At 36.5% G+C, this 27,449-nt stretch overlaps 1 protein-coding gene across 4 annotated transcripts in view; it reads left to right on the forward strand.

Moving 5' to 3' along the window:
* The window catches only part of BCAS3 (BCAS3 microtubule associated cell migration factor), a 472,069-nt gene that overhangs the window by 71,658 nt on the left and 372,962 nt on the right, over window positions 1-27,449 (forward strand). For all 4 annotated transcript variants that reach the window (XM_081108786.1, XM_081108785.1, XM_081108787.1 and 1 more), the window contains exons 8-9: window positions 16,027-16,134; window positions 18,157-18,233. In XM_081108786.1, the coding sequence (XP_080964912.1) occupies window positions 16,027-16,134; window positions 18,157-18,233 (185 nt within the window). The remainder of the gene's footprint in view (window positions 1-16,026; window positions 16,135-18,156; window positions 18,234-27,449) is intronic.

Genomic DNA, 27,449 nt, shown 5'->3' on the forward strand with positions numbered 1-27,449 from the left:
TGCTACAGTTAGTCAGGCTTCACGTCCTACTCCAGTAATGGGCCTGGTAGCATCTCTAATGAGTAGGAGCCCTTTACTTTCATTGGAAAATGGTAATTAATTTGTATCTCCCCCTCCCCCCCAAGAACTTCAATTTATATTTATATATTTATATTTTCATTGAGGTATAATTGAAACATGACAAACTTCACTTAAAGTGTGCAGTGTGATACATTTTGACATTTGTATATGCCCACGAAACCATCACTCCAATCAGGATAATGAGCATATCCCTCACACACAATGATTTTCTCATGCCCTTTTTAATGCATCCCTTCTGCCCTTCCTGGCACTCTCTAGAAGCAGCACATTTTTATGTAGTAAGTGTCTCTGAGTATCACTGAGGTCTTTATTTTTGAGAGATACTTTGCTGTTGTTTTGTTTAAGGTGACTTTAATATACCGTTAAAAACATAAAGGTGGGAGTCTTGAATTCAAAGTTGCATTTTCTTCTGCTCTGCATCTTAAACTAAGGGCCTTTCAAAAGTGAAGCTTTCCATCTAGAACCCGTACATAAAACTACTAACAGGCTTGCAGTTTCTCTGTGTAATCATTTCAAAACAACAGTTTTTTCAGCCACCAAAAGGATGCAGTCTTGACATATAAATAGAAAACAGATTGGGTTTTTGGCTGATATTGTTATACTGGTTTAAATGTTGGTTCAGTCAGCTTCAGGCTTAGATTACAAGATTTGCAAATTAAAGGAAAACCAAAAGGGAAAGAACATCTGCATAGATTCCGACTCTGTGGAATTCCGTACAGGCAGACTTCCCCTGTTTCTGGTGGGACAGAGCATGTGCGCAGTAAAAAAGTCTTGAAAAGAGATCAGTTGTGTTGTGATAATCCTAATAAGGACAAAATCGATGATGAAAATGAAGTAATTCATTATGGAGATGCATGAGAGTTTCCAAATCAAGTGTTATTTCACAGTTTTGGGGGGACAGTATTTTGTTGATGTAGATATATGGTATTTAGATAGAATAAATTCTTGCTAAATCTCACTTGTTTTGTGACTTGATGATTTTCTTGAATCAAAGAATTGAGAAAGGTTATTTGCTTTAACTAATACTTAAATATATTTTAATCACTATGTCAGTGATTATCTATACTAATAAAAGCCTAAGTGCTCATCACACCATGACTCCGTGATGCCCTCACACCCTCACGTCCTAACAATCCATCACCAGGAGGCTGAGTGCACAGTGGGCGCGTGCGGGTGGGCGGGGACCTGACGCTGTGTGTGCAGTGCAGAGGAGGGTCCCGCGGCTCCACATGGCGACACCAGGGGTGGGTCCCGGCAGCTCTGCATGGCTCCCGGCTCCAGCCTACCTCTTTGGGGCAATCCATCGAGGAGCCTCAGATGGGTGGGAGGGACCTACCTCTTTGGGGATATTGATCGCGGGGCTCCCACACTGTGAGAGGGCACAGGCCAGGCTGGGGAACTCCCCGCCGCCCCCCCCCCCCCCGCACAGATTTCGTGCACTGGGCCTCTAGTGTCAATATAATTGATTACTAGGCTGCCATCCCCAAGGAATGCTTAATTTTAATGTTTCTTTTTTCTTTTATTCTAAGAGGAGCTTTACATTCTTTCAAGAAATATTTATGGGAACTGAGTATATTTCAGCTAGTTATAGTATCTCTTCCTAGTACTATTCAAATGATTGAACACCTTTAAATAGTATTTCTTTATGATTGAGAAATGTAAATCCTGCTGTAATGGTACATAACATGATATTGTTACACAAGTCTAGTTGGCAAACTTCCCTGAAAGATGGCAGAAATCCTTGAAGCCATCCAGATCGTGAGGGGGAAAAGGACAAATGGGAAGTCCTGGGTAGTTACTTTGTGGGAAAGGTCATGCTAAGTGAAGTGGTAGAGGAAATTGTTGTTTTTGTTTTTAATGCTAAAAGATTTTGGGTTCTGTATTTGTGCAGGGTGGTACAGAGGGCCACAATTTCCTTGTTTATTTTTATGTGTAAGGCTGTTAGTCATATCTTAGGTTACAGAGGACCAAATACTTGAGGAGAATTGGAAAAGATAAACTTCTTTTTGGCTTATAGTTTGCTAAAAATCCTGAAAAAATTATGAACGATTTGAATATTATTTTATGTTTATGAACAGATTATTATATTAAAAAAAAGCTTTCTGGTCTCAAAAAGGTAGTGTCACAACCATAATATCCTAGAGGCAAGATTTTATTTTTGTTGTATTGTTTGTTGTTTGTGTTTTGAATGTGTATTTTAGTATTAACTGATTTTATCCTTTGTTAGAACCCCTTGTTAGAACAGTGGTTTTTTCTTAGCATTCAAGTAATTTTATTAACATCTTGTTTTTAAGCACAATACCCAGAGAAGTTTAAAATAGTTATTGTGAGATAACTGGCATATTAATCAGAGCCTCCTGGTGTGGGTGAATGTTCTTGTAGAGAGGAATGATGATAGGGGCACAGAACAAGAGACAGTATTTTGAGTGTACCTTTGGAGATTTTTAAAAATATGTGTAAGTGCTTAAAATAGTATGTTTAGGTTTTATCACTTACTTAAATATAACACTTCATAGTTCTCTCTCTGGAAACAATAAAATATAATACATTTGTATGGTGGAAAGCAACATTTTCTATTTTATTTTGTTTTCATAGTAGTCCCTTTCATTTCCTTGAAACATTTCCTGGAACACATTCTGAATGCATCTGTTGGTCAGTTTTGTCCCTGCACCTTTCTGAAACAAGGAAATAAAAGCATTTTTTGGTGACCAGAGAGCTTGATGAAAACAGCTGCAGCATACACTGGTGTGTGTGTCGCTTCTCAAATGGAGCAGCAACAGAGGGAAAATGATAATGCACGCCTCCGCTTTTAACGACCAGACGGCTGCGATTGGGGCCGGTTCAAATTATTAAACACTGTAAACGCCACAACGTTAATTACAAGAGGAACAAACTCTACAAAGATAAATGTGTTTTCAATATGATTCGTAGGGAGGGTACAGTAGAAACCAGTGAAGAGAGAGGAAATTTATTTCTGGCAGGACTCTAGACATGGAACTGTGGCTGAACTTTTTACCCTAATTACCTCCTGCTAATGCCTGCAGCGGTCTGGAATCAAAGTGGTGCTTCGGGCCCTGGAAATTCTCTGATGTGGCAAACGTTTGTTGTGTGAGGAGGGTTTCTTAAGAAAAAGCAGAATATTGTGACAGGATTTTTAAAAAATTTCTCAGTTACCACCCACCTCACTTGTTGCCTACAAAAATAGAGTAATTGTTTGCATCTGTGTGTGCTTTTTTACCCCCCAAAGAAATAACTGTTATAAATCAATGTGACATAGATCCAGTGAACTGAGGCTTGCCTGAGGTGGGCTTTTTTTTTTTTTTTTTAAGTTTCTTCTTTATTTTAAAATCTAGGTTCAAAATGTAAAGAAATTATTTTTAAGTATGAAAAAGCATTCTGTCCATTTTAAAGGAGACTTTGGATCTGAAAGTATGTTTTTTAAAATGAAGTTGAACCACTTTGTAGAGTCACACTGATAACTATTAAATTGCTTAATCCTGGAAGTTGAAATGGGAATTTCCAGTTTCCATTTTTAGCTGTCCATTAGACTGGGACTAGAATCTTAGAGAGACAGTTCTCTTTCATTTCTCTGAAACATTACATCATTCCAATTTATCTGTCTTAACATTTCTGGCTTGTACACATTTTTGAAATAGAATAACTTTTGTGATAACCACCTGCTTTTCATCCTTTGCTGTTAGAATCAGTGATTCTATACTGTTGGTAGCATAAACACAGTGACTGCATTTTATATATTCTAAGGCAACCCAGATTTCAGTTAGCCTGCCTTTATTTCCTATGAAAGTCTGCTCTAACTTACAACTTCAGCTCCAGCCCTTTACTGATCTTCTTAAATCCTCTTAGAGAATTCTTGAAAAACAGTAATCACACTCTTTAGAAATGCAAATAAAATCATGGTTTCACTTGGGTAGAAATTTATTTTGGCAGTCTTTTATTTAGGTATTGTGTAGAAATAGCTTTAGTTTGTAAAGGTAGTAGTAGTTTTTTTTTTTTTATTCCTCATAATGAAATCTAAAATTATAAGGTTGTGTCAGAAATTCACATCTTGTGGTGGTTAGCTGTGGTTACAGATTGCTCTAATATAACCTTAGTATTTTTCATTTTGTGTAGTTATACTTTTGCATTACATCGATGACCATTCATAAATTAGTTTTATTTGTGAATTGTGAAGGAGGGTTATTTCTTTAAATTGCCACATTTCAAAATTATGTTTAAAAAAAGTTTTGATCAAAGGAAAGCAGTTATACATTTTCACTTCTAGTATATTGTTTCAAAATGATTTTCCACATTGGATGTAATATATGCATTTCACAACTTTTGCTTATCCCCCCCGCTCCCCCAATCCTATTTACCTTTACAAGAGCAGCCAAATAAGAAAAACATTTTTCTTCTAACTACTCCGTGAAAAGTATTCTTTTATGGTAATAATACTGTTAAAATGAAAAACTGCTTATGTCTTAACCAAATCTATATCTTTAGGCATTTGGTACTGTTGCAATTTTAATTTATACTTCATTTGAAATCTTATCTGCTTTATTTCTACACCTGATAACACGATTTAGCTAAATTGATATAAATATAAATATAAATGTAAATATAAATGGATATTATTTGTACAACAAATATGTGTTTATAACAGTATATATATTTTATTTTTAGCTCTTTTTTAAATTTCCAAAACCCACATTGTGTCCTGAGGAGGGGGCTAATGTGACCTTGGATGACTGAACAGCTCAGCTTTTGGTGGGTGGATGGGCGAAGAAATGACATGACATGGCTTTATCACATATTGTGGAATGTAAAAACATTTAGCCAATATGAATATAAATATTCCTCCCAACTTACAAACAAACATTCTATGGTGTACAAATAATGATTTTTTTGGTACTTTAACAAGTCAAATTAGAGGAATTGATTTGGAACCATGTATTTAGGTGTCCTGTTAAAAAAAAAAAAAAGCTCAGATTATCCGTTGTAATTTTAAGTATTGAGAAGGGAATTAATAGAAGTAATACGTTTTTACACATATTCTTTTTGAATTCTCTCGTGGTACATTTTGATATTCCTTGATTTTGAGAAGTAGATTTCATATAAGCTGTTAACTTTAGCATTTCTTCATTTCTCAGTGTGTCTCAAGTGCTATAATGAACTGTAGGTTTCTTTGACATGTTTAATAAGTTGGTTTGTATTGATTTCACATGTATACTCAGTCTTTTTACACATTTATAAAGTTTTAGGGTAGCATTGCAATAATAAAAACACACATGTTTTTACACAGTATAGTGTATTTGGCCTCTGTGCTTGCTTAGCAGAAGTTAGTATAATTATCATCTTTTGGTGAGTTGGGCCAGACGTTAGTGTTCTCATTTCAGGTATCCCATGTTTCTCAGTTAAACTTTGGTTATAGGTATCTGTTGTATGAAAAATGCTTCTGTATATACATTGTTTATCATAACAGGTATGCAGTTATGAAATAAATCCAAACAAGATTTTGTATTGTTTTGTTGAAGTGCTATTGCTTCTACTAAAAACAACATAAATTTAATAAATATATTTGTTTACTATTCATAGTTCCTTTTTAATATAGTGACTGGAAATTAACTATATTTTTTAAGGGGAACTTCATGATGTATTTCTTAGTCATTAAGCAAAATTTTAGCTTTTCTTTTTGCCTCTATCCTTTGTATCCCTCTGATACATGACTTTAGACTCATTAAATTCATTTTTCAAAATTACAAATAGTGAACAATTTATTAACATGTCTGCTATTATCAATGAAACATTTTTTATATAGGGAATTATAAAGCGATATTTTGATATTCTGAATAATTAATTTAAAAGAATACAATATAAATGGTTTTAATAATCTTGGCTTATTATAGTATTTGCCATATAAATACAGAGACAGATATGTTTGTTTTTGATTTTTTGGAAACCTGATGTCATTGAAGGCAAGGTTGCCGTTTCAGTCTTTGTTATTTTTGTTCTCTTCTGTGTTTAAAAATATCGTGTTTCTAATCAATTATTGAATGAATATCAGCAACTTAAATATTAAATGTTCAATATTTGAAGTTGCTATTGATAGAAGTACTTTTCCAAGATATTTCATTGCTTTCTTTTATAAAATTTTAACTGTCATAGGATCATTGTGCATGTCATTGTCACCTGAAGTCCATAGTTTGCATTAGGTTTAACTCTTGGTGGTGTACATTTTATGAGTTTGGACAAACTTATAAAAACATGTATCCACCATTACAGTATCATTGAGAAGTTTATTGATAACCAGTAGTTAACATTGATTAATTCTTCTTGATTGATTCTTTGTTCAACAGTTAACAAAACATAGCCTCTGCCCTCCAGTAGCTTATAGTTCTTTTGAATGAAAGGGCTTGTAAGTCTGAAATGTAAAGATGACATTAATATGATTTGTTTAGTCGCTTTGTTTGCATTCCTTCATTAAGGAATGTAATTCTCCAAATTATTTAAAAAATATGGAAAATATTTTGAAAGACTTAGTGGACAGTTCTCTTCTTTATTTGTTAGAATAAACTCAACATATTCTATTGTCTTTGCCCTTGGAAATGTTGGCATTATTAATATGGATCATTAATGTTATTTACAAATATCACACATGTATTAACATGTTATGAACTGTCCTATATTATTTTTAGAGTTATGTCCTTGTAATAGCTTTGAAATAAAATGCTTTTTTTTATGTGTTAGGGTTTTAGTTATAATAACCTCAACGTAGTTATATACTACTAATATTAGATCAGGTTTTGTAGAAAAGTAATTAGAATATGTTTCACTTTTCCCTCATTGGTATAATTAAAACCAGTTGAGAAGTTTAAAATGTTTGCATTCTTATTGATATTGATCTATTTATTTGGGGTAAGGGGGCAGATCCCTGGATTTTTAATTTGGGAGAGACATTTGACAAGCTGACAAAGTTGAACTTTGTGTTATTGGGAAATGAGACTTGATTTCTAGATTTTGGAGATTTTGCTCCATTTTCAAATGATTGGACATGTTTTCCTTTTATCTAGTGGAGATTTTACTTTAGCAAATGTCAGAAAAATTGAACTATTAGATTTTTATGGTATATGTATATCATAGATGTTACAGAAGATGGCAAGCTAACTGTTCCAAACATTCATAACTTTGCTTACGTCCTTTGTTCATTTTTTTTTTTAAATGTCTTCAGATACATGTTTCAAAATATATGAATTTTCAAAATACATTACAGCTGAGAGGGGAAATAGAGATCAAGAATTAAAGTTGGAGGTTAGCATTCCTCTTTTAGAAACAGGTGGAATGAATAGATAGTACATTAGTCAGAATATAGGAGGTGTGACTATAATATCAATTTGACTAACCTGGTATTTACAAACCATTATATCCACGTAGTTTTAAATGCCTGTGGAACATTCACCAAGACTGATCATATGCTGGTGATAATATAATAGAATATCTTTTATAACCATAATGCAATTAGAAATCAATAGCAAACATCTCTGGGAAATTTGTACAAAATTTGCAAATTAAACTATGGGACAAGCAGAACTCATAAGAAAATGCTTGTTTAAAGCACTAAATGCTTTCATTTGAGAAGAAGAAAGATCTAAAGCTTTTCACCTTATGAATCAAAAAAGATGAGAAAGTTTATCTAAAATAAGTGAGTGGTAGAAAATAATAAGTGGAAATCAGTGAAAGAAAACAGAAAAATCAGTTACGCCAAAAGCTAGTTTTTTTTAAAACACTAATATAAGTGATAACCCTTTAGTGAGATTAGGATTAATAAAAATAGAAGACACAAATTACCAGTATCAAGAATAAATGAAGGGCCATTACTATAGATTTTATGGTCATTAAAAGGTAATAAGCAATATTATGAACAACTTTTTCTTTGAAAACGTACATGATATGGGCAAATGAAAAACCTAACTCTGCAAGATATTATTGGTAAGTGAAAAACAATCAGTAGAATAATGTTGCTATTGATCAATTGATAATTGTAAACAAATATTTCAGAATAATTTTATATAATTTATTCCCTATGAAGGAAGAAAACAAAACAAATAGAAGAACTCTGGGAAGAAAGGGTGAATATAATAGGAGAGACAAAACCTATGGGAAGAAATAGATGGGGGAAAATTCACAAATGCATCACAGTTGATGAAGAAATTGGAAGGCACTGAGGGAGAATAGGTAGGAAACTGAATAAAATGAGAGCTTGAGAAAATGGGAAGAAAACTAGGACATATATATTGCTCCCAAATAAGAGAGGCAAAGTAATGCAATGGCGGTAATGTAAAAAATCAGAATAGTTACTCCCATGATGTCTTATTGTAGAGTTCCTGTTTTTAAGGAAGTAGGCTCACCTTGAATTCCTCCACAACACCTGAAGCAAATACTATAAGATCCCTCAGAAGGACAGTGTAAAATAGCCACATTACATTAGGAAAACCACCCTATAGGTCATTGAAATTTTGTTTGCCGTATATGAAATGTTTTAAGCTTAGCTGACCATATGGTTTCTGTGGCAACTACTCAGCTCAGCCATAGAAAATAAAGAAAAAGTGAGTGTGGCTATGCTCCAATGAAACTAGCAGTGGGGTTGGATTTGGGACATAGTTGGCTGATCTCTGCTATGTAATAAAAAAATTTTTTTTATTTAAAGTATTACAAATAGTAGTACATATGTCTCTTTTTTTCCCCCCCAATTGACTTTCCCTCAGCCTCCCCTACACCCCGGCACATGCCCTCACCCCCCTCCCAGTGTCTTGCATCCATTGGTTATGCTTATATGCATGCATACAAGTCCTTCGGTTGATCTCTTACCCCCCCCCCCCCCCCCCGCTAACCTCCCAACCCTCCCCAGCCTTCCCGCTGTCATTTGACAGTCTGTTCGATGCTTCTCAGCTTCTGTATCTATTTTTGTTCATCAGTTTATAATGTTCTTTATTATCCATAAACTAGAGGCCCTGTGCATGAAATTTGTTCATGAGCGGGGAGGTGTGTGTCCTTAAGCCCAGCCTGCACCCTCTCCAATCTGGGATCCCTCTCACAATCCAGGACTGCTGGCTCCCAACCACTCGCCTGCCTGCCTGCCTGATTGCCCCTAACTGCTTCTGCCTGCCAGCCTGATCACCCCCTAACTGCTCCCCTGTTGGCCCGATTGCCCCTAACTGCCATCCCCTGCCAGCCTGGTCGCCCCCAACTTCCCTCCCCTGCTGGCCTGGTCCCCCCTAACTGCCCTCCCCTGCTGGCCTGATCGCCCACAACTGCCCTCCCCTGCCGGCCATCTTGTGGCGGCCATCTTGTGACCACATGGGGCCGGCCATCTTGTGTGTTGGAGTGATGGTCATTTTGCATATTACTCTTTTATTAGATAGGATGAGTGAGATCATGTGGTATTTTTCCTTCACTGACTGGCTTATTTCACTTAGAATAATGCTCTCCAGTTTCATCCATGCTGTTGCAAATGGTAAGAATTTCTTCTTTTTTACCGCAGCATAGTATTCCATTGTGTAGATGCACCACAGTTTTCTAATCCACTCATCTGCTGATGGGCATTTAGGCTGTTTCCAAGTCTTAGCAATTGTAAATTGTGCCCCTATGTACATAGGGGTGCAATATATCCTTTCTGATTGGTGTTTCTGTTTTCTTGGGATATATTCCTAGAAGTGGTATTACTGGGTCAAATTACTAGGTCAAATGGTATTACTGGGATAAATTTCCTATTAAAAATTTAAGTGTTGTACTAAAGCAACCACTAATATAACAAACTAGAGGCCCGGTGCACGAATTTGTGCACCAGTGGGGTCCCTCGGCCTGGCCTTCACTATCGGGCCGAAACTGGCTCTCCGACATCTCCTGAAGGGTCCTGGATTGTGAGAGGGCACAGATCAGGCCGAGGGACCACTGGTGCATGATTGGGGCCGGGGAGGGATGCGGGAGGTTGGCCAGCTGGGGGTGGGGGGGGCGGGGGTGGGGGTAACGGACCGCAGGAGGACTCCAGGGCGTGTCCAGCCCGTCTCCCTCAGTCCAGATTGGCCAGATTCCAGCAGCGAGCTAATCTACCAGTAGGAGCATCTGCCCCCTGGTGGTCAGTGCACATCATAGCAAGTGGATGAGCAGCCTTAGCATATCATTAGCATATTACACTTTGATTGGTTGACCGGATGACCGGACACTTAGCATATTAGGCTTTTATTATATAGGATGTTATTCATATATGGATATATGAAGTCAACTGCAGACTTTAATTGTGCCCTGTAATATATCTTTCATAATTTGAATTTTCATTGCCTTTGCTTTTCACTGTGATATATTAAACATATTTCCTTATATTATAACTTTATATTCTATCCTTTTAAAAATATATATATTTTTTCATTGATTTCAGAGAGGAAGGGAAAGGAGGAGAGAGAGAGAAACATCAATGATGAGAGAGAATCATTGATCAGTTGCCTCCTGCACACCTCCCACTGGGGATCGAGCCTGCAACCCAGGCATGTGCCCTTGACCAGAATCGAACCTGGGACCCTTCAGTTCTCAGGCCAATGCTCTATCCACTGATCCAAACCAGCTAGGGCATATATTCTACCCTGTTTAAAAAAACATATACCTAATTATTTTGAATTCTCCCTTAAAGGCTGAGTATTTCAAACTCATCTTTGTATTTCATTGCAAATAACAGAAACTTATTTTAAAAAAAATCGAATGCAGGATGTCTTTGCCTGTTATGCAGTATGTGAAATGAGGATACTTATTGAAGAATATCTGTTTTGACCCCCAATTCTAACATTACCCCCTACTTTTATGTGGAGATATTACTTCTTCCTGCTGGTTGCCTCCCTTAATAAAGGCTTCACTACTACCACTCTTGTAACTTGGGATAGTGTTGCAAGTTTAATTACCCGGTGTTTTTTCAGAACTTTGCTGAAGAAAAATGTTATTATTAAGTACAATAATCACAAACTTAGCTTTTAATATGGTTAAGTTTCCATTTTCTTTTTAATTACTTAATAAAACATGCAACCAAGTGGCTTTTGTTCTTTAGGAACTGAATAAGAATACAAATAATGTAATTCTATCAAAAATTTTCCTCTTATATTTAAAGGATTAGATTCAGTAACACATGTTGAAGGTTGTGCAGCTTTTTCCCATTTAAAAATAAGTGTTTCCATGCTTCTTGCAATTTGTGGTAGATTTAAGATGTCTTTGCTATTTTGTGTTTCACTTATACATGCACATTCTTGGAAAATGTCACTTTCTCAGATACTTTGTTCCGCTTTTCCTAATTTCGTTTCAATCTGTTAAATATCATGAATAAAAATAATAAAAGTGTTTGTAAAGGAAAATGGTATTAATGTTTAGAATTTTCAAATCATAAAAGCCATATTTCACATTGCTTTAAGGTGATGCTCATTGTATTGCATTACAAAAAAAACTATTTTGAAAACATTGTCCAGGATAAGAAAGTGGCTATGATTCTAATAAAATACATTAATATAAAGCAAAAAGCATGTTATTATTATTACCCAGTTGGTGTGGCTCAGTGGATTGAGCATGATTTCATGCACCCAGAGGTCATCAGTTCGATTCCTGGTCAGGGAACATGCCTAGGTTGAGGGCTACGTCACCAGTACGGGGGCATGCAGGAGGTAGTTGATTGGTGTTTTATCTTTCTCTCACTCCCCCTTCCTTTCTATCTAAAAATCAATAAAATCATATTTCAAATAGGTTTTTAAAAAACATATTATCATAAAAATTAAAATTAGACTCTGAGATTCAAAATTTAAATATTTTAGATATTTATAAATTTGAGTATACGAGTTTAACTTAATATTGTATTCTTTGTAATTCCTTTCCCCCCATAAAGCACAGAAAATAGCTAATATACTGTTTTTAGGTAGTATTTAAATTTCAAAAATAGAGCCTAAGGTCCATCATCATTTCTTTATACATAAAAAAAAAATGCTAAAGTATTCAACATTATACTAACTCTTCACAAAAGGCTCAAGATACCTGGGTCATTTATCATTCTTTAGAAGTTAATAACCTAGTTTTTGACATAGGAAAGGGATTATTAATTCTAACATGAAAAGATGTACTTCAACAGCAATACTTAGCTGTACATACCTAAAAATCTTAATTTCAGTTCCAATTCATAGTCCTTTCAGTGGTTCATTTGTCTTGACCTCACATATTGTTGACTTTTTCTTTAAGTATTAATTGTTAGATCTGAAACAGACTGTCAGAATATTTTCCCATGTTTACAACATGTATAGTATTATTTGTATATAAAACAATTCTGAAGTAATGGGTTGAGAATTCTGATGATCACTCAACCAAATGATGTGGTTATGTACATTTGGTCAAACCTTTTAACTGTGTAACCTCAATTCATTAAGAACAAATTACTGATATAACTTATGAAGATTAAAATAACTTTTTTTGATTTAAAGTATTTGATGTTCAGTAGTTTTCCAGCTTTATTATTTTGTAAACTGTCTCTATTGCCTTAAAAACGTAAGTTAGGTTACTAACAATGTTAATGTGTTACAGAAGAACTGAAGAAATAGACACCCACTGAGATTTGTCTCAGAATAGTTTATATTTAAAAAATTATGTAAAAGTGTATTAGTTTAATGTAATTGTCCATATACTACTTTATGTAAAGAAATTAATTCAATAGATTAAAATATAAACAGTAAATTATAACTTCAGTTACAATGCTGAAATTTAATTTTCAAATATAGTAGGTGAAAAGGAAAACCAATGTTATTTTGAACTAGTACAATGGCAGAAGGACAAACTGGGTCCTGAGTCTAGGGTCTTACAAGGCTGCTCTTAAAGTATCAGCCTAATTGGGTTTTTATCTGTAGGCTTGACTCGGAGAGAATCCACTTTAAAAAAAAAATTATATATATATATATATATATATATATATATATATATATATTTTATTGATTTCAGAGAGGAGGGGAGAGGGAGAGAGAAATAGAAACATCAATGATGAGAGATAATCATTAGATGTTTGGCAATGGGGGTAGAATAGAGGACCATGAGTAAAAAAGTCACTAATGGCCCAGCCAGTGTGGTTCAGCAGTTGAGCATCGACCCAGAAACCAGGAGGTTGACGATTGGATTCCCTTTTAGGGCACATGCCCGGGTTGTAGGCTTGGTCCCTGGTGAGGGCATAGAGGAGGCAGCTGATTGACGATGTTCCTCTCTCATCGATGTTTCTGTCTCTCTGTCTCTTTCTCTTCTTCTCTCTCTAATATCAATAAAACCATTTATTTAAAAAAAATAGTCACTAATGATATATGAACTAGAGTACAAGAAGAAAATGTACACTAAATATTTAAAACAATTTGGTCCATATTACAGGGGTTTTATTTGCTTAGATAAAAAGTTGACATTCTGTGACAATGGGGTGTCATTTAAAAAATATATTTTTATTGATTCAGAGAGGAAGGGAAAGGGAGAGAGAGAGAGAGAGAGAGAGAAGCATCAATGATGAGAGAGAATCAGTGATTGGCTTTCTCCTGCACACCACCAACTGGGGATTGAGCCTGTAACCAGGCATATGCCCTTGAGTGGGATCAAACCTGGGACCCTTCAGTCCACAGGCTGATGCTTTATCCACTGAGCCAAACCAGCTAGGGTGGGTGTCATTGATAGATTCTGAAACTGGAATAAATGATCAAAGATATATGGTTTAGGAAGACTTTTAACTAGATAGATAGATTTTTAAAGTTTGTAACTTTTGAGTGTGATATAATGGAATAGATCACAAGTGCCCATCCTATCCTATATAATAAAGAGCTAATATGCTAATTGGACTGAACAGCCGAACGATCATCCTGATGACATTCTGGACAACTGTCTGGACAGCCTTCTGGACGAGCTTCCGGACAAAGCTAGGGCTGCGAGGGCCAAGCCTCTTGCACGAATTTCATGCATTGGGCCTCTAGTGCTTAAATATAATTGTGGGCATTTCAGAAGAAAGTGTATTCTGCTTTTGTTGGGTGGAGTCTTCTATAAGTTGGTTAAGCTTAATTGATTTGACAGTGTTCATCATAAGCTGTTTTAATTTTTCTTTACTTTTTTCATTCTGCTGATTTCTAATTTTAATTGTCTTATTTTCTCGGTCACTGTTTAGTATATATGAGAGTACAAAGTAAAAGCCTTGTATGTCATGTCTGCATTTACTGCTGATGTTATGGAGAGCTTTCTCGTCAGCCTACCCATGAGGAAAATTAAGATTGTCTTGTGCTGTGTCCCAGGGAAATGGTCAAGGCTTTTGAAAAGAAAGTAGAGAACAAAAGGATATGCCAAGCGTGTACACAGTTGTGTTATTGACAGAATGTGTGACTCCTTTATGAATGTGTGACTTTCTGAACACTCTTATTTTAAAGAGTTATCTTTATTCTATTAGGCACTTACTAAGCGGGGTTTTGCACATACCAATAGAATTTTTAGTTCTATCAAGTCTTGTTAAGTCAACTCTAAACAGCCTTCATTGCAGTTTTGTCTACCTCAATGGGAGGCTTTCTGCAGGAACAACCTCAGTTGTGACAATGTATGATGTCAGTGAAATGATCAGAATTCAAGTTTCTATGTACCAGTAGCTGTAATGAGCTGCTAATTGAAGGTGACAAGCTGTTTTTTACTTCCCAGCTGGTCTGGCAAAATGTTAAATTTCATTCATTATTAACTCATTGCTTCTCAGCAGAAGATTAGTTTAATTATTGGGAACATTAAGAGAAGAGTTTTTGCCTTGTGTTAATTTTAGAGATTGAAGTTGAAGTTTACTAGATTTCCCCCTCCCCGACCCAGTTTTGCCAATTGTATACAATTGTGTGAATACCCAATATAATCACGACACAACAATATTTCTATCACACCCCCCAAAATTTCTCATGCCACTTTATACTATATAGTTTTCCTCCTTCCCTGGTCCCTGGCAACCACTGATATGCTTCCTATTATAGTTTTGCCTTTCTAGTTTTTCATTGGAAGGGACTCACACAGTATGTAAACTTTTATGTCTTGACTTTTTTTTTTTTTTTTACTTCATAATGGTTTGAGGTTCATCTCAATTGTATGGATAGTTTATTTTTTTAAATTGCTGAGTAATATTCTAGAAGCATTCTATTACATTAATATATCACAATATATCCATTCCTTTATTGATCAACACTTAACTGTTTTTGTTATTATGAATAACAAATTACATGTTTTTATTGATTTCAGAGAGGAAGGGAGAGGGAGAGAGATAGAAACATCAATGATGTGAGAGAATCATCGATTGGCTGCCTCCTCTCCCCTCTCTCTTCCCCCCCTCCCCCACTGGGGATGGAGCCCACAACCCAAGCATGTGCCCTTGACCGGAATTGAGCTGGGACCCTTCAGTCTGCAGGCTGATGCTCTATCCACTGAGCCAAACCGGTTAGGACAAATTACAAATTTTTTGAGGAACTTTCATACTGTTTTCCATAGTGGCTGCACCAGTTCCCATTCCCACCAACAGTGCAAAAGGGTTCCCTTTTCTCCACATTCTCACTAACATTTTTTTAAATTAACATTTTTTTCATTTATAACTTATATTCAATATTATTTTGTATTGGTTTCAGGTGTATGGCATAGTAGCTAGAGTCTAGCTGCTAGACACTCATATACTTTACAAAGTGTTGCCCTGATATTTCTAGTACCAACATAGCCCCATACATAGACATTACAATATTATTGACTATATTTCCTTTGTTATACTTTACATTCCCATGACTATTTTGTAACTACCAATCTGTATTTCTCAAGCTCTTCACCTTTTCATCGAGAAAATACAGAGTTTACTGGCCATCCTACCTTGTGAAAACTAATGGCATTTGTGTTTTTTTTTTTTTTTTTTAGCACTAGCCCACCTTACTGTTGTGTTGATCTGTATTCACTTCGTACTGGGGAAATGGTCAAGTCCATTCAGTTTAAAACTCCTATCTATGATCTTCATTGCAATAAGCGGTAAGCATTTTTTTTCTCATGTATTTCTTTTACAAAGTAACATATCTTCTGGGCATGTGGAGCCCTGCCAATATAATTGACTATCTTTGATTTTTTTTTAATTGCAAAAACACCTTTTGAATTCTGCTAAATGGAGTAGCTCTTAAGATTTCTTAACAAATGTTTTCAAATTTTTAGTATTGACTCATTAGTGAATTTTGAATTAAATTTAGTGAATTGTAACCAGTATTTTAAAAATGAAATGGAAAAGAATAGAAAGTATCTGAGCAAACATACAAAGGTTATGAGAAATGATTTTATATGTATCACTTAACTTTTTAGTATTTAATATGTATGTACTTCTGTGTTTAAGAAATGTATTTTCCTTTTAGCACTGTGAATGCAAAAAATGATTTTTTTTTCCTTATTCCTTAAGATCACAATTGAGATAATGTTTCCCTTCATTAAGATCTGTTTTGTTAAACTCTCTAGGAAAATTTTCAGATCTGGGTTGAACTTCCACCTGACCTAGTAATAATGAAGAATTAATTTTATTTTAAGTACAAAACATTGAAGGAGAAAGGGACCCTAAGAATCTTCTGTTACTCAATACTTTACTTTTACAATTGAGCAAATTGAAGCCCTATGATCATAAATGTCTTGAACAAGGTCATGGGTGCAAAATATAGTTCTTCCATTGCATTAAAAAACAAACACACAGAACATGGAAAATTAAATATTTTGTGCTGTTTCAACATAAATTTTATAATAAAAGATTCAGGTTAGATTTTAAAGAAATATTTCAGAAAGTGACTCAGAATGGTTGAATGTAATAGGAAAGGTAGACATACGCGATAAATATAAAGAACACATTGGCTTTGATACTAATGTAAAAGCATTTGAATGTAAGAAATAGGCAAAGAAAAACTACTCAGTGATAGTATACAATTCATATTGAAGGTCTAATTGTTATGCATATTTCGACTTCAGTAATATCAAACTCAAAATTATAGAAAACTTGAGGCCTGATGCACAAAATTTGTTCAAGAGTAGGCCTTTCTTCCCCTGGCTGGCACCGGCTTCCCTCTGGCACCCTGGCCCTGGGCTTCCTCTGGCCGCTGGCAGCCCACAATGTGGGCTTCACCCGGAAGGGAAGATCGGTAGGAAGGACATCCAGTGTAATTAGCATATCACACTTTTATTATTATAGATAAGAGGAATACCTTATTGTTGGGATAATGTAATTATATTATGACATATCAAATTATTCAAAGACAATGAGTATGTTAAATACTTGCCAATCATTATAATCTTTATTTGATTTTTAAAAACTTTGAAATTTGCCTGTTAATGTCTTTGCATGGAACAGCTCTAAAATGTAGTTTGTAATATAACTTTATTTGGGATGTATTTTTAGGAATTTCAGTTTAAGAAAATTTGTAACTAAATTATTTTCCTAATCATTTGTAAATCTCTGGGAGAACCTATAGTTCATATGGAGTCTGATTAACTTTTAATATATTGAGTCAATCAGAAATGACTCATTTACCCTGAATAATAGTTGTCTGAGGTTTTTTTTTTGCTTTTGTGTTGGGGAATTCAGCAATAATTTTAAGTGAATAATTTTAATGGATAAATCCATTTTATGTTCAATTCCATGACTTTGAGCCAGAAGTGGAAAAATACTTTTAGTAAATAGCCAGCAATTTATTGATCTCATACATTCTTAATGAACATAGATTTATTTGATTTATAATGAGCGGAGACAAAATTTTGTTCAGAGGAAAAATTTTTTTGAGATGTTGTTGGTTCTCTGTCACTTTTATTCCACTAATGTCTGTCTTGCTTATTAAGGGTTTTATGGTTATATTTTTGCCTTTTATGAGACATATATTTCTAGCCTAAATTGTATAAGAAATGCTTGATTTTATTGAAGTTTTAAAGATAGATACTTGTTTACATCTAGATGATTTAACTTATTTATGATTCTATAGAATAGACTTTCACACTCATATTTTTAAATTTTTTTCTTTCTAATTTTAGGATCCTCGTTGTAGTCTTGCAGGAGAAAATTGCTGCCTTTGATAGCTGTACTTTCACAAAAAAGTTTTTTGTCACAAGTATGTACCAACTTGATATTTCCTGGGATTCAATTATTAGGATATTCCTATATTTCTGTTGATGTCTTATTTAGTACTATAATTTTAGGGTATGAATTTTCAACTCATAATATGTTTTCCACGTATTACTAAGCAAGCCTTGTACTAGATTGCTTCAGTTTCTTCTTATATATTCTCTTCATGTAGCTATGTTGTACTTTTAAAGCAGTTGTTTAATTAATTATCATAACATACATGAGATAACTGTATTATCACACATGAGGAATTTAAAGAAATTTTATCTTTATTGTTGAAAATATTGCAGATGTCTCTTTCTACCCCCACATTGACCCCTTCTAGCCCACACCCGGGTGAAATGTGTGAGCCTATCTCTCTCCCTCCTCCTTTCCCCACATCCTCAGACTTCTACTACTGCCCAGAAGTGCAGAAATAAGCATAGAATCCACACACATGGGTAGAGAGGGATTTTTTTAAGAACGTAATAGACAAGACTAAGATTTTTAGGGCAGGCTAGAAGGATGAAAATTCCAGCAAGAATTGATTCTGAAGGAAGTCTGGAGTTAGAATTTTTTTTCTACTGTAGTCTAGTAAGATGGTAGTTTTTGTCCGTCTCTGTCTATTTCACTTAGCATAATATTCATGTTGTCACAGATGGTAAGATTTTATTCTTTTTAATGGCTAAGTAATATTTCATTGTGTGTGTGTGTGTGTGTGTGTGTGTGTGTGTGTATCACGTTTCTTTATCCATTTATCTTTTTTTTTTTTAAATTAGCATGGATATCTAGGCTGTTTCCATGTCTTGGTGATGATAAATAATACTGCAGTGAACATAGGGATGCATATAGTTTTCAAATGTGTTTTCATTTTCTTTGAATAAATGCCCAGAAGTAGAATTGCTGGGTATTATGGTAGTTCTGATTTAAAAATTTTGAGGAATCACCATACTATTTTTCATAGTGGCTATACCAACTTATAATTCCACCAATAGCGCATGAGAGTTCCCTTTTCTTCACATCTTCGGCAGCTTTTTGTGTGTTGACTTTTTCATAATAGCTATTCTGACAGGTGTGAGGGGATATCTCACTGTGGTTTTCATTTGCATTTCCCTTATAGCCAGTAAATTTGAGCATCTTTTCATATTTTTGCTTTAACTTCCCTGCCTTTGGGAGTCAAATTTATAAAGTCCTCTGTGACACCAAGATCCAAAAGTTTACTACCTATGTTTTTTTACTATGTGTTTTATTTTTTCATGGGATCTAATACTTAGGTCCTTGATCCATTTTGAGTTAATTTTTGTGTATGGTGGCAGATACTCTAGTTTCATTCTTTTGCATGTGGCCTTCTCATTTTTGCAGCACCGTTTATTTGTTTTCTCCATTGTGTGTTTTTGGCTCCTTTGTTGAAAATTGGTTGCCCGTACACATGTAGGTTTGTTTCTCAATTCTCAGTTCTGTTCCATTGGTCTATGAGGCTATCGTTTTGATCATGCAAGCATTTAATTTCTAAAATACTTTGAAAAGCTCTTGTGTAATACTATTGTGAGTACCTTAGTTATGTATGAATCGGGACTGTAAAATTAGTAGAGACAGCTGTGTCCATCAGAGAAAGCATCTTGGGAATTTGTGCCAAAGGGGAGAAGGATCAGGTAAAGAGAGCTGATAGAGAACTGGAAAGGGAACACAGCCAGTATGATGAGAAAGGAGACACCTTTGTCTTTGGCTATACAGAAAAGGTGGCCCTGAGCAGCTGTCTGATGTGGAAATCTAAAACCCATGTATGATTAAGAAAACAAAAGACAAGGACTGATAGGTGTCATTAGCAGTCATTTCCAGTGTGCTTAAATTGAAAAGCAGATAGGAATTCTCCAGAGAGAGAGCAAAGGATTATATAGTAAGTAAGTGACTCTTTCCATTGGCCCCCATTTTTACTTGGAGGAGGAACATGTATTCCTTATAGTCCTAATGTCATTTCTTAGTATTAAGATGTGTTCTTCATGTATGTTCGTGATGAATAAGAAATGTAAGGAATGAATTTAAAGGATCTTAAAAATGCACAATTATTTTTAATTTTTGAAATAGATTTTTTTCTTTAATGTTTAGAGGCAAATTTGTAAATTATCTAAGAAAGGTTTGGAATGTTAATGTGAGAACTCAGTCCAGCTAAAGGTAAAAGTCAAATCTATCTCTCTTCTTTTGATTTCCCATTTATATACAATGGACTAGGCTGTCATGGTGTTTTCACATGGTGCCTGATACATAGTGGACGCTCAGCAAATATGTGCAGTGAAATCACTTAAGGCTTTCTTATTCTCTGCACATTATTCCCACCTGTTTAGCCTTATAATGGCAATACTCTTATAATGTTTCTTTTTTAAATTAGCATTTATAATTATTTTATTTTCATGATACTTTCATGGAAATATGTAAAATGCTTATGAGATAATGTTAAGAAAAGCCAAACATAAAATTTTACCTATACTTTTAGGAAAAGTCTATGGATGCATAAAGGCAAAGATTGGAGATAGTTAAAAGATCAGTGGCTGCTGGTAAAATGGAGAGGGCAGAAATGATAAATAGGTACAGAGAATTTGTAGGGCAGTGAAAATACTCTTATCATATTACAATGATGGATATATGTCAGCATACATTTACCCAATCCATAAAACATATAATGCCAGTAGTTTGTCTTAGGGTTCAATTTTGGTGTTGACATTGGCAAAAGAATAGACAGATGTATCAGCGAGACAGAATAGAGAGTACAGACATAGATCTTTGACAAATAAGCAAAGGTAGTATAATGGAGCAAAGATATATTCAACAAAAGGTTCTGGGACAAGTAGACATTCATGTGCCAAAAATTGAATCTAGATATAGACCTTATATCCTTCATAAAAATTAAAGTTAATTATAAGTGCAATACACAAAAGTATAAATGTATAGACTATAACAGGAGAAAACCTAGATGACTTTGGGTATGATGATGTCTTTTTAGATGCAACACCAAAGGCACAATTCATGAAATAAATCATTGATAAGGTGGACTTTATTGCAATTAACAGCTTCTGCTCTGTAAAATACATTGTCAGTAGAATGAGATGACCAGCCACAGATTGGGAGAAAATATTTGTAGGAGACACATCTAATAAAGGACCGTTATCCAGACTATACATAAACTCTGAAAATTCAACAGGAAGAAAACAAACTGATTAAAAAATGGTTCAAAGACCTTAAGTAGAAAAAAGAAGATTCAGGAGAAACCAAGATGGCGGCGTAGGGAGTGGACCTGTGCGTGCTGCTCTCTCACAGCATCATTGAAACTACCAACTATGAGGCAAACAACCACCACTCAGAACCATGGGGAAATTGGCCCAGTGGGAGATCTACAACTGGAAGAAAAGAAAGAAGCGCAGTGAGACTGAGTGGGAGCTACGGAGGCGGCAAAAACAGAGGTACGCAGTCACACGCCAGGCGGGCTGCAACTGGATTCGTGGTTTTTTTTCAATCGGAAGCGGTTACGAACCCTCGAATCCTCTGGGCTTGCTCGGGGCGGGTCTCTGAGGCCCCAGGCCCCACGGGGAGAGAGGACACGGCCTTGCAGCGGTTGGAGAGCGAGGGAAGCTCTGACGCGGCTGCTCGCCAGCACTGGGGGACGCAAAGTCCTGGTGTCCCGGAGAGGCAAGGGGCGCGGAGATGCCGCCAATGCTATCTGCTCCATGCTGGCGACTCCCTGAGACCCCGCCCTACCCAATTTACATCCCCATCCAAGCTGTGCCAAAGGCACAAGAGGAAATGTCTGTGCTTTTACAAACTCTCAAATCCACTGAGCTGGTTCGGGCGGGAACATGAGGCACAAGATCCTATGGGGAGAGGCGGTACGGCCTTGCAGCCGTCAGAAAGCGAGGGAGTCTCTGTCGCACAGCTGCTCGCCGGCACTGGGGGACGCGAAGGCCCGGTGTCCTGGAGAGGCGAGGGGCCGCGGAGACACAGCCAGTGCTATTTGCTCCGCCATGGCGACTCCCTGAGACCCAGCCCTAATCAATTTACATCCCCATCCAAGCTGTGCCAGGTGCACGAAAAGACCCACCTGCGCTTTTGCAGCCTAACCCAACAAATTGCAGACTTCAACTGCTCACAGCCATGGGAGACACACTCAAGAAGCAGACCCAGGAGAACCAAGATGGCAGCGTAAGGAAGAGACCTGTGCGTGCTGCTTCACACAACATTGAAACTACCAACTATAGGACAGACAGCGATCATACGGAACCATGGGAAAGTTGGCCCAGTAGAAGCTCTACAACTGGAAGGAAAGAAAGAACATTGAGACTGAGTAGGATGTGCAGAGTCACCAAGTACAGAGCCCAACCCAACAAACTGCAGATTTCAACTCCTCTCATAGGAAGAAGAGCATTGAGACTGAGTAGGATGTGCAGAGACACCAAGTACAGAGCCCAACCCAACAAACTGCAGATTTCAACTCCGCGCATAGAAAGAAGAGCATTGAGACTGAGTAGGATGTGCAGAGGCACCAAGTACAGAGCCCAACCCAGCAGGCTGCAGATTTCAGCTCCTTGCATCCGGGAGGGACGCAATCAGGGGGTGGAGTCGGGTTCAGGGCAGGCCGGGGCTGAGCCCGGCTGGGCCGGTGTTGTGGAACCGAACCGCTGTACCAGCAGGCGCACAAACATGCCCACCAGTTCCAGTCGTGCGTGGGGCGCTGGGGGACGGCAGACGGGCAGTCTGTGCACTTGGAGAAGGGTGTGGTCCGAGCAGGAGTGCTGGATTTTCAGCCACCAGGAATGCCTGGAGATTTTGTCTGACGGGGAGCCGCCCAGCAGGGGACAGAGGGCCAAACTTCGTGTTTCCCTGGTGAGGCTGGGACGGCCCCGGTGAGGCTGGGACGGCCCCGGTGAGGTCGGGACGGCCCCGGTGAGGTTGAAGCGGCCCCGGTGAGATCAGGACAGCCCTGGTGAGGTTGAAACGGCCCCAGTGAGGCTGAAACGGCCCCGGTGAGGTTGAAACGGTCCTGGTGAGGTCGGGACAGCCCCGGTGAGGTTGAAACGGCCCTGGTGAGGTCGGGACGGCCCCGGTGAGGTATGGACGGCCCTGGTGAAGTTGAAACGGCCCCGGTGAGGCTGAGATGGCCCCAGTGAGGTTGGGACTGCTCCAGTGAGGTTGGGGCAGATAATGGGGACCAGTATAGACTAATGAACAGGGATAGATGCAGAGGCAGAGCAACATTGAACAGACTGTCAAACTACAGTGGGAAGCCTGGGGAGTGTTGGGGGGATTAAGAGATCAACCAAAGGGCTTATATGCATGCATATAAGATTAACCAATGGACACAAGACACTGGGGGGGGGGGGTAGGGGCTGGGGGAATGTCAAGTGGGGGAAAAAAAGGAGACAAAAGTAATACTCTTTGTAATACTTTAAGAAATAAAAATTATATAAAAAAAGATTCAGATGGCAAATAAGCATATGAAAATATTCTCTCAATGGTAGTTCATCAGTGAAATTTAAATTTAAACAGCCTGGTTGGTGTGGCTTAGTTGTTGTGCATGGATCCATGAACCAGGAGGTCAATGGTTGGATTCCTGGTCAGGGCACATGCGTGGGTTTCAGGCTCAATCCCCAGTATGGGGGCGTGCAGGAGGCAGCCTATTGATGTTTCTCTCTCATGGATCTTTGTATCTCACTATCTCTCTCCCTTAGTTTTTCTCTTTAAAAAAATCAATAAAATCATATTTAAACAAAAACAACAATAATGAGATGCCAACACATTATTAGACAAAGCCAAAATGCCGACTATTTGATAGCACCAAATGCTGGCAAATAAGAAATCTCATATATTGCTCCTGGGAATGCAAAATAGTACAACCACTGTAATGGACAGTTTGATAGTTTCTCATAAAACTGGACATTTATCTATCAATGGGCATTTATATAAAGGAGTTGAAAACTTATGTCCACTTAAAAAACATGCCCATGGTATTTATAGCAGCTTTATTCACATTGCCAAAATGTAGAAGACACCAGGTTGTTCTTTAGTGGGTGAGTGGACAGATAAACTGGTATGTTCAGATGATGGAATGTTATTCTTAATTTCTTCTTATTGCTGAATAATAGTATGTTTAATAACACATTTTGTCTATTTATCAATTGATAGACCTTTAGTTTCCATTTTTGGGCTATTATGAATAATGCTTTTTTGAGTGAAAGGTTTTTATGGGGAAATATTTTTTCATTTCTTTTGGATATAAGTATTTGTGTGGACATGCATTTTCATTTCTCTTGGGTATGTACCTAGGAGTCAAATTGCTTGGTCATATGGTAATTTTATCCTTCTCTATTTGAAGAGCTGCCAGACAGAGTGATTGCAACATTTTACATCACCACCAGCAGTGTCTGAGGGTCCAATTTCTCCACATTGACGCTGACGATCGTTATTGTTTCTCTGACTATAGCCATTCTATTAGGGTCTCATGAAGTGGTATTTGATTCTAGTTTTAATTTGCATTTCCCCGATGGCTAGTGATGTTGAGCATCTTTTCATGGCTTGTTTGCCATCTTATATCTTCTTTGTTAAATTTTATATTGAGTTGTATTTTCCTCATTGTCATAGTTCTGTTTATATTCTAGGTGTAGTCAGTTATCAGGTACATGTTTTGCAAAACTCCACTTCTGTGAATTGTCTTTTCTCTTTCTTGGTGGTGTCCTTTGAGGCACAAAAGTTTTCGTTTTGATGAAGTTCGATTTATCTGTTTTTTTTTTATCACTTATTTTTGGTGTCATATCTAAGAAAGCATTGCCTAACCTAAGATTATGCAGCTTTACCACTATATTTTGTTACAGAGGTTAATACTTTTAGCTTTTTCATTTTTAACTTTATTTTTATTGTTGACATTAATGAAGATGTCTCCATCCCAACCCCACCCCTTTTGCCATCTCCACCCAGCCCACCCTTCCCTCTCCTCTGGCGATCACCACACTGTGGTCTGTGTCTATGATTTATGTATATATGTTCTTATATGTCTTTGATTCATTTACAGTTAATTTTTGTATGCTGTGTGAGGTCAAGTTTCAGTTTAATTCTTTTGCACATGGATATCCAGATGACCCATCATTTGTTGAAAGATTATTCTTTCCTCATTGACTTGCCTTTGTATCCTTGTTGAAAGTCAGTTGACCATAAATGCAGACATCAGATTCTCTCTGCTCCCACAAAGGTCCGAACTCTTTTGAGTTATTCTTACCAAGAAAAATAAGGCAGAGTGTTACAGAGAGTGGTTAAACTCTTTGGTTTCAAAATGAGTTCAGGCGAACTCTCCATTAGGACCAGCTTCTGGGAGGATGCCCTCTAAATTGTATGTCTTGTGCCTTTTTAATTACTCTAATAATGGAAGAATCTTCATTTATTATGCTTTTCTTGAATTTTATCTTTATTTAAATTTAGAAACCAAGTTTTTAAATATCTAGTTCTTCTTTACTTTGTTCACAAACATTGTAAACTTGTTAGAATTAGTCCTAATATTATAGTGGCTTGGTTTCCCCCCCTTTCACTTGTTTTCAAAGTTTAGCTGGAGGCAACAGTTAATCTTTAAAGGAGTCATGCTTATAAAGTTGGGATAGTGCTGAGTGGCTGATGTTCTGCTGATTCCAGCTGTAAAATGTTTTTGAAGAGCAGAAAAACAATTTGCTTTTATCCCAATACACTGTAACTCTTGAGGTCCACTGAGTTTCTAAAAACCTTGACTCTAAAGTGAGTTGTTAACAAAAGTACTATGCTTTTGTTTTAGAAAGGAGAATATATACTTATTAGGATCTAGTGAGGCAAAATGGCTATTAGAATTGAGAGTTAGATTATGTTGACTTTAAATTTCAGGAGATTTGCTACCTCTTATATAATGCCACAATTCAGTATTCTTTATTTATTTAACGACATTGAAAAGGGGGAAACTTTCTTATGCACCACACCTATACTCCTTTCTCTAGTTCTAAAAATGTCTGTGGAATATAAGCATGCACATATATAAAAGCACAGTAGGATTAGTTTACTCAGTGGGAGTATAGAAATAAAATCTTTTATCTAAATGATGCATACTATTTGTTAGAGTGGGTTGTTTTGCACTATTTTAATGGACCTTTGTCCTATGTTTTTTCCCATAATATTTAGCCATAATTAACATTAAGTGGATATAGCAACATACATTTTTAAATCTTCTTTTACAATGAAATCTCAAGATATGCCCTAGCCGGTTTCGCTCAGCGGATAGAGCGTCGGCCTGTGGACCGAAGGGTCCCAGGTTCAATTCCGGTCAAGGGCACATGCCTGGGTTGCGGGCTCGGTCCAACGTACAGGAGGCAGCCGATCAATGATTCCCTCTCATCATTGATGTTTCTATCTCTCTCTTCATCTCCCTTCTTCTCTGAAATCAGTAATAAAAAAAAAAGATAGATGGCAGTTGAAGGATGTAAAATGAAAACTAGTGTATAATGGAAGCAACATCAGTGTGGGTTTATCCAGTGTTTGTGAACACAGCAGCACCAACCTTTCAAAATGATGGCTATTGCTTCTCACGAGGCTCTCTGAATTCAGGGAACCATGGAATATACATTTAAAAAAGATCTCTATCAAAATTGGCTTTAAAATATCTGGCTCTTAGCTGAGCACACTATTTTAATATCTGAAAAAATTTTCTATATAGATAACTTTTTTGGCCATTACCTAATAAATATGCTTTAATTTATTAATTTTCTTTATTAAGAAGTATGCTTTTGAATAAACTATCATGCATTGATTACTCTATGTCTTTTAGGATCAATAACATAGACTGGGACTTTCTGCTAGGTAGCGTGTATGTGAGCAGTGCAGTTTGAAATGTAGAAATGCTATTTTTTGATACTATGTTTATGTAATTTGGTTATTTATTTATTTTTGCCATGGGAAGAAAAGGTTATTGTTATAAAATCTTGTTTGCCTCATGATTGCAAAAATTTAGATTCCAAATTGAGACTTAAACTATGAAATAGATAACCTTAGCTTGATCCTGTAGTGTACATTTAAGAGGAAAACAGTTGTGAAAATATTAACCAGATACTTTTGGAATGATAAACCAGGAGTCCTGTAGGTTAGGTGTTTTGCATTCTTTCATTCTGCAGTCTTTTGACTAGTCCCTTTCAAACATTTCTGTGAAAACTGAAACAGACTCATAGATAGA

This window comes from Myotis nattereri (genome assembly GCF_964212035.1).
Source record: "Myotis nattereri genome assembly, chromosome: 16".
Lineage (NCBI taxonomy): Eukaryota > Metazoa > Chordata > Mammalia > Chiroptera > Vespertilionidae > Myotis > Myotis nattereri.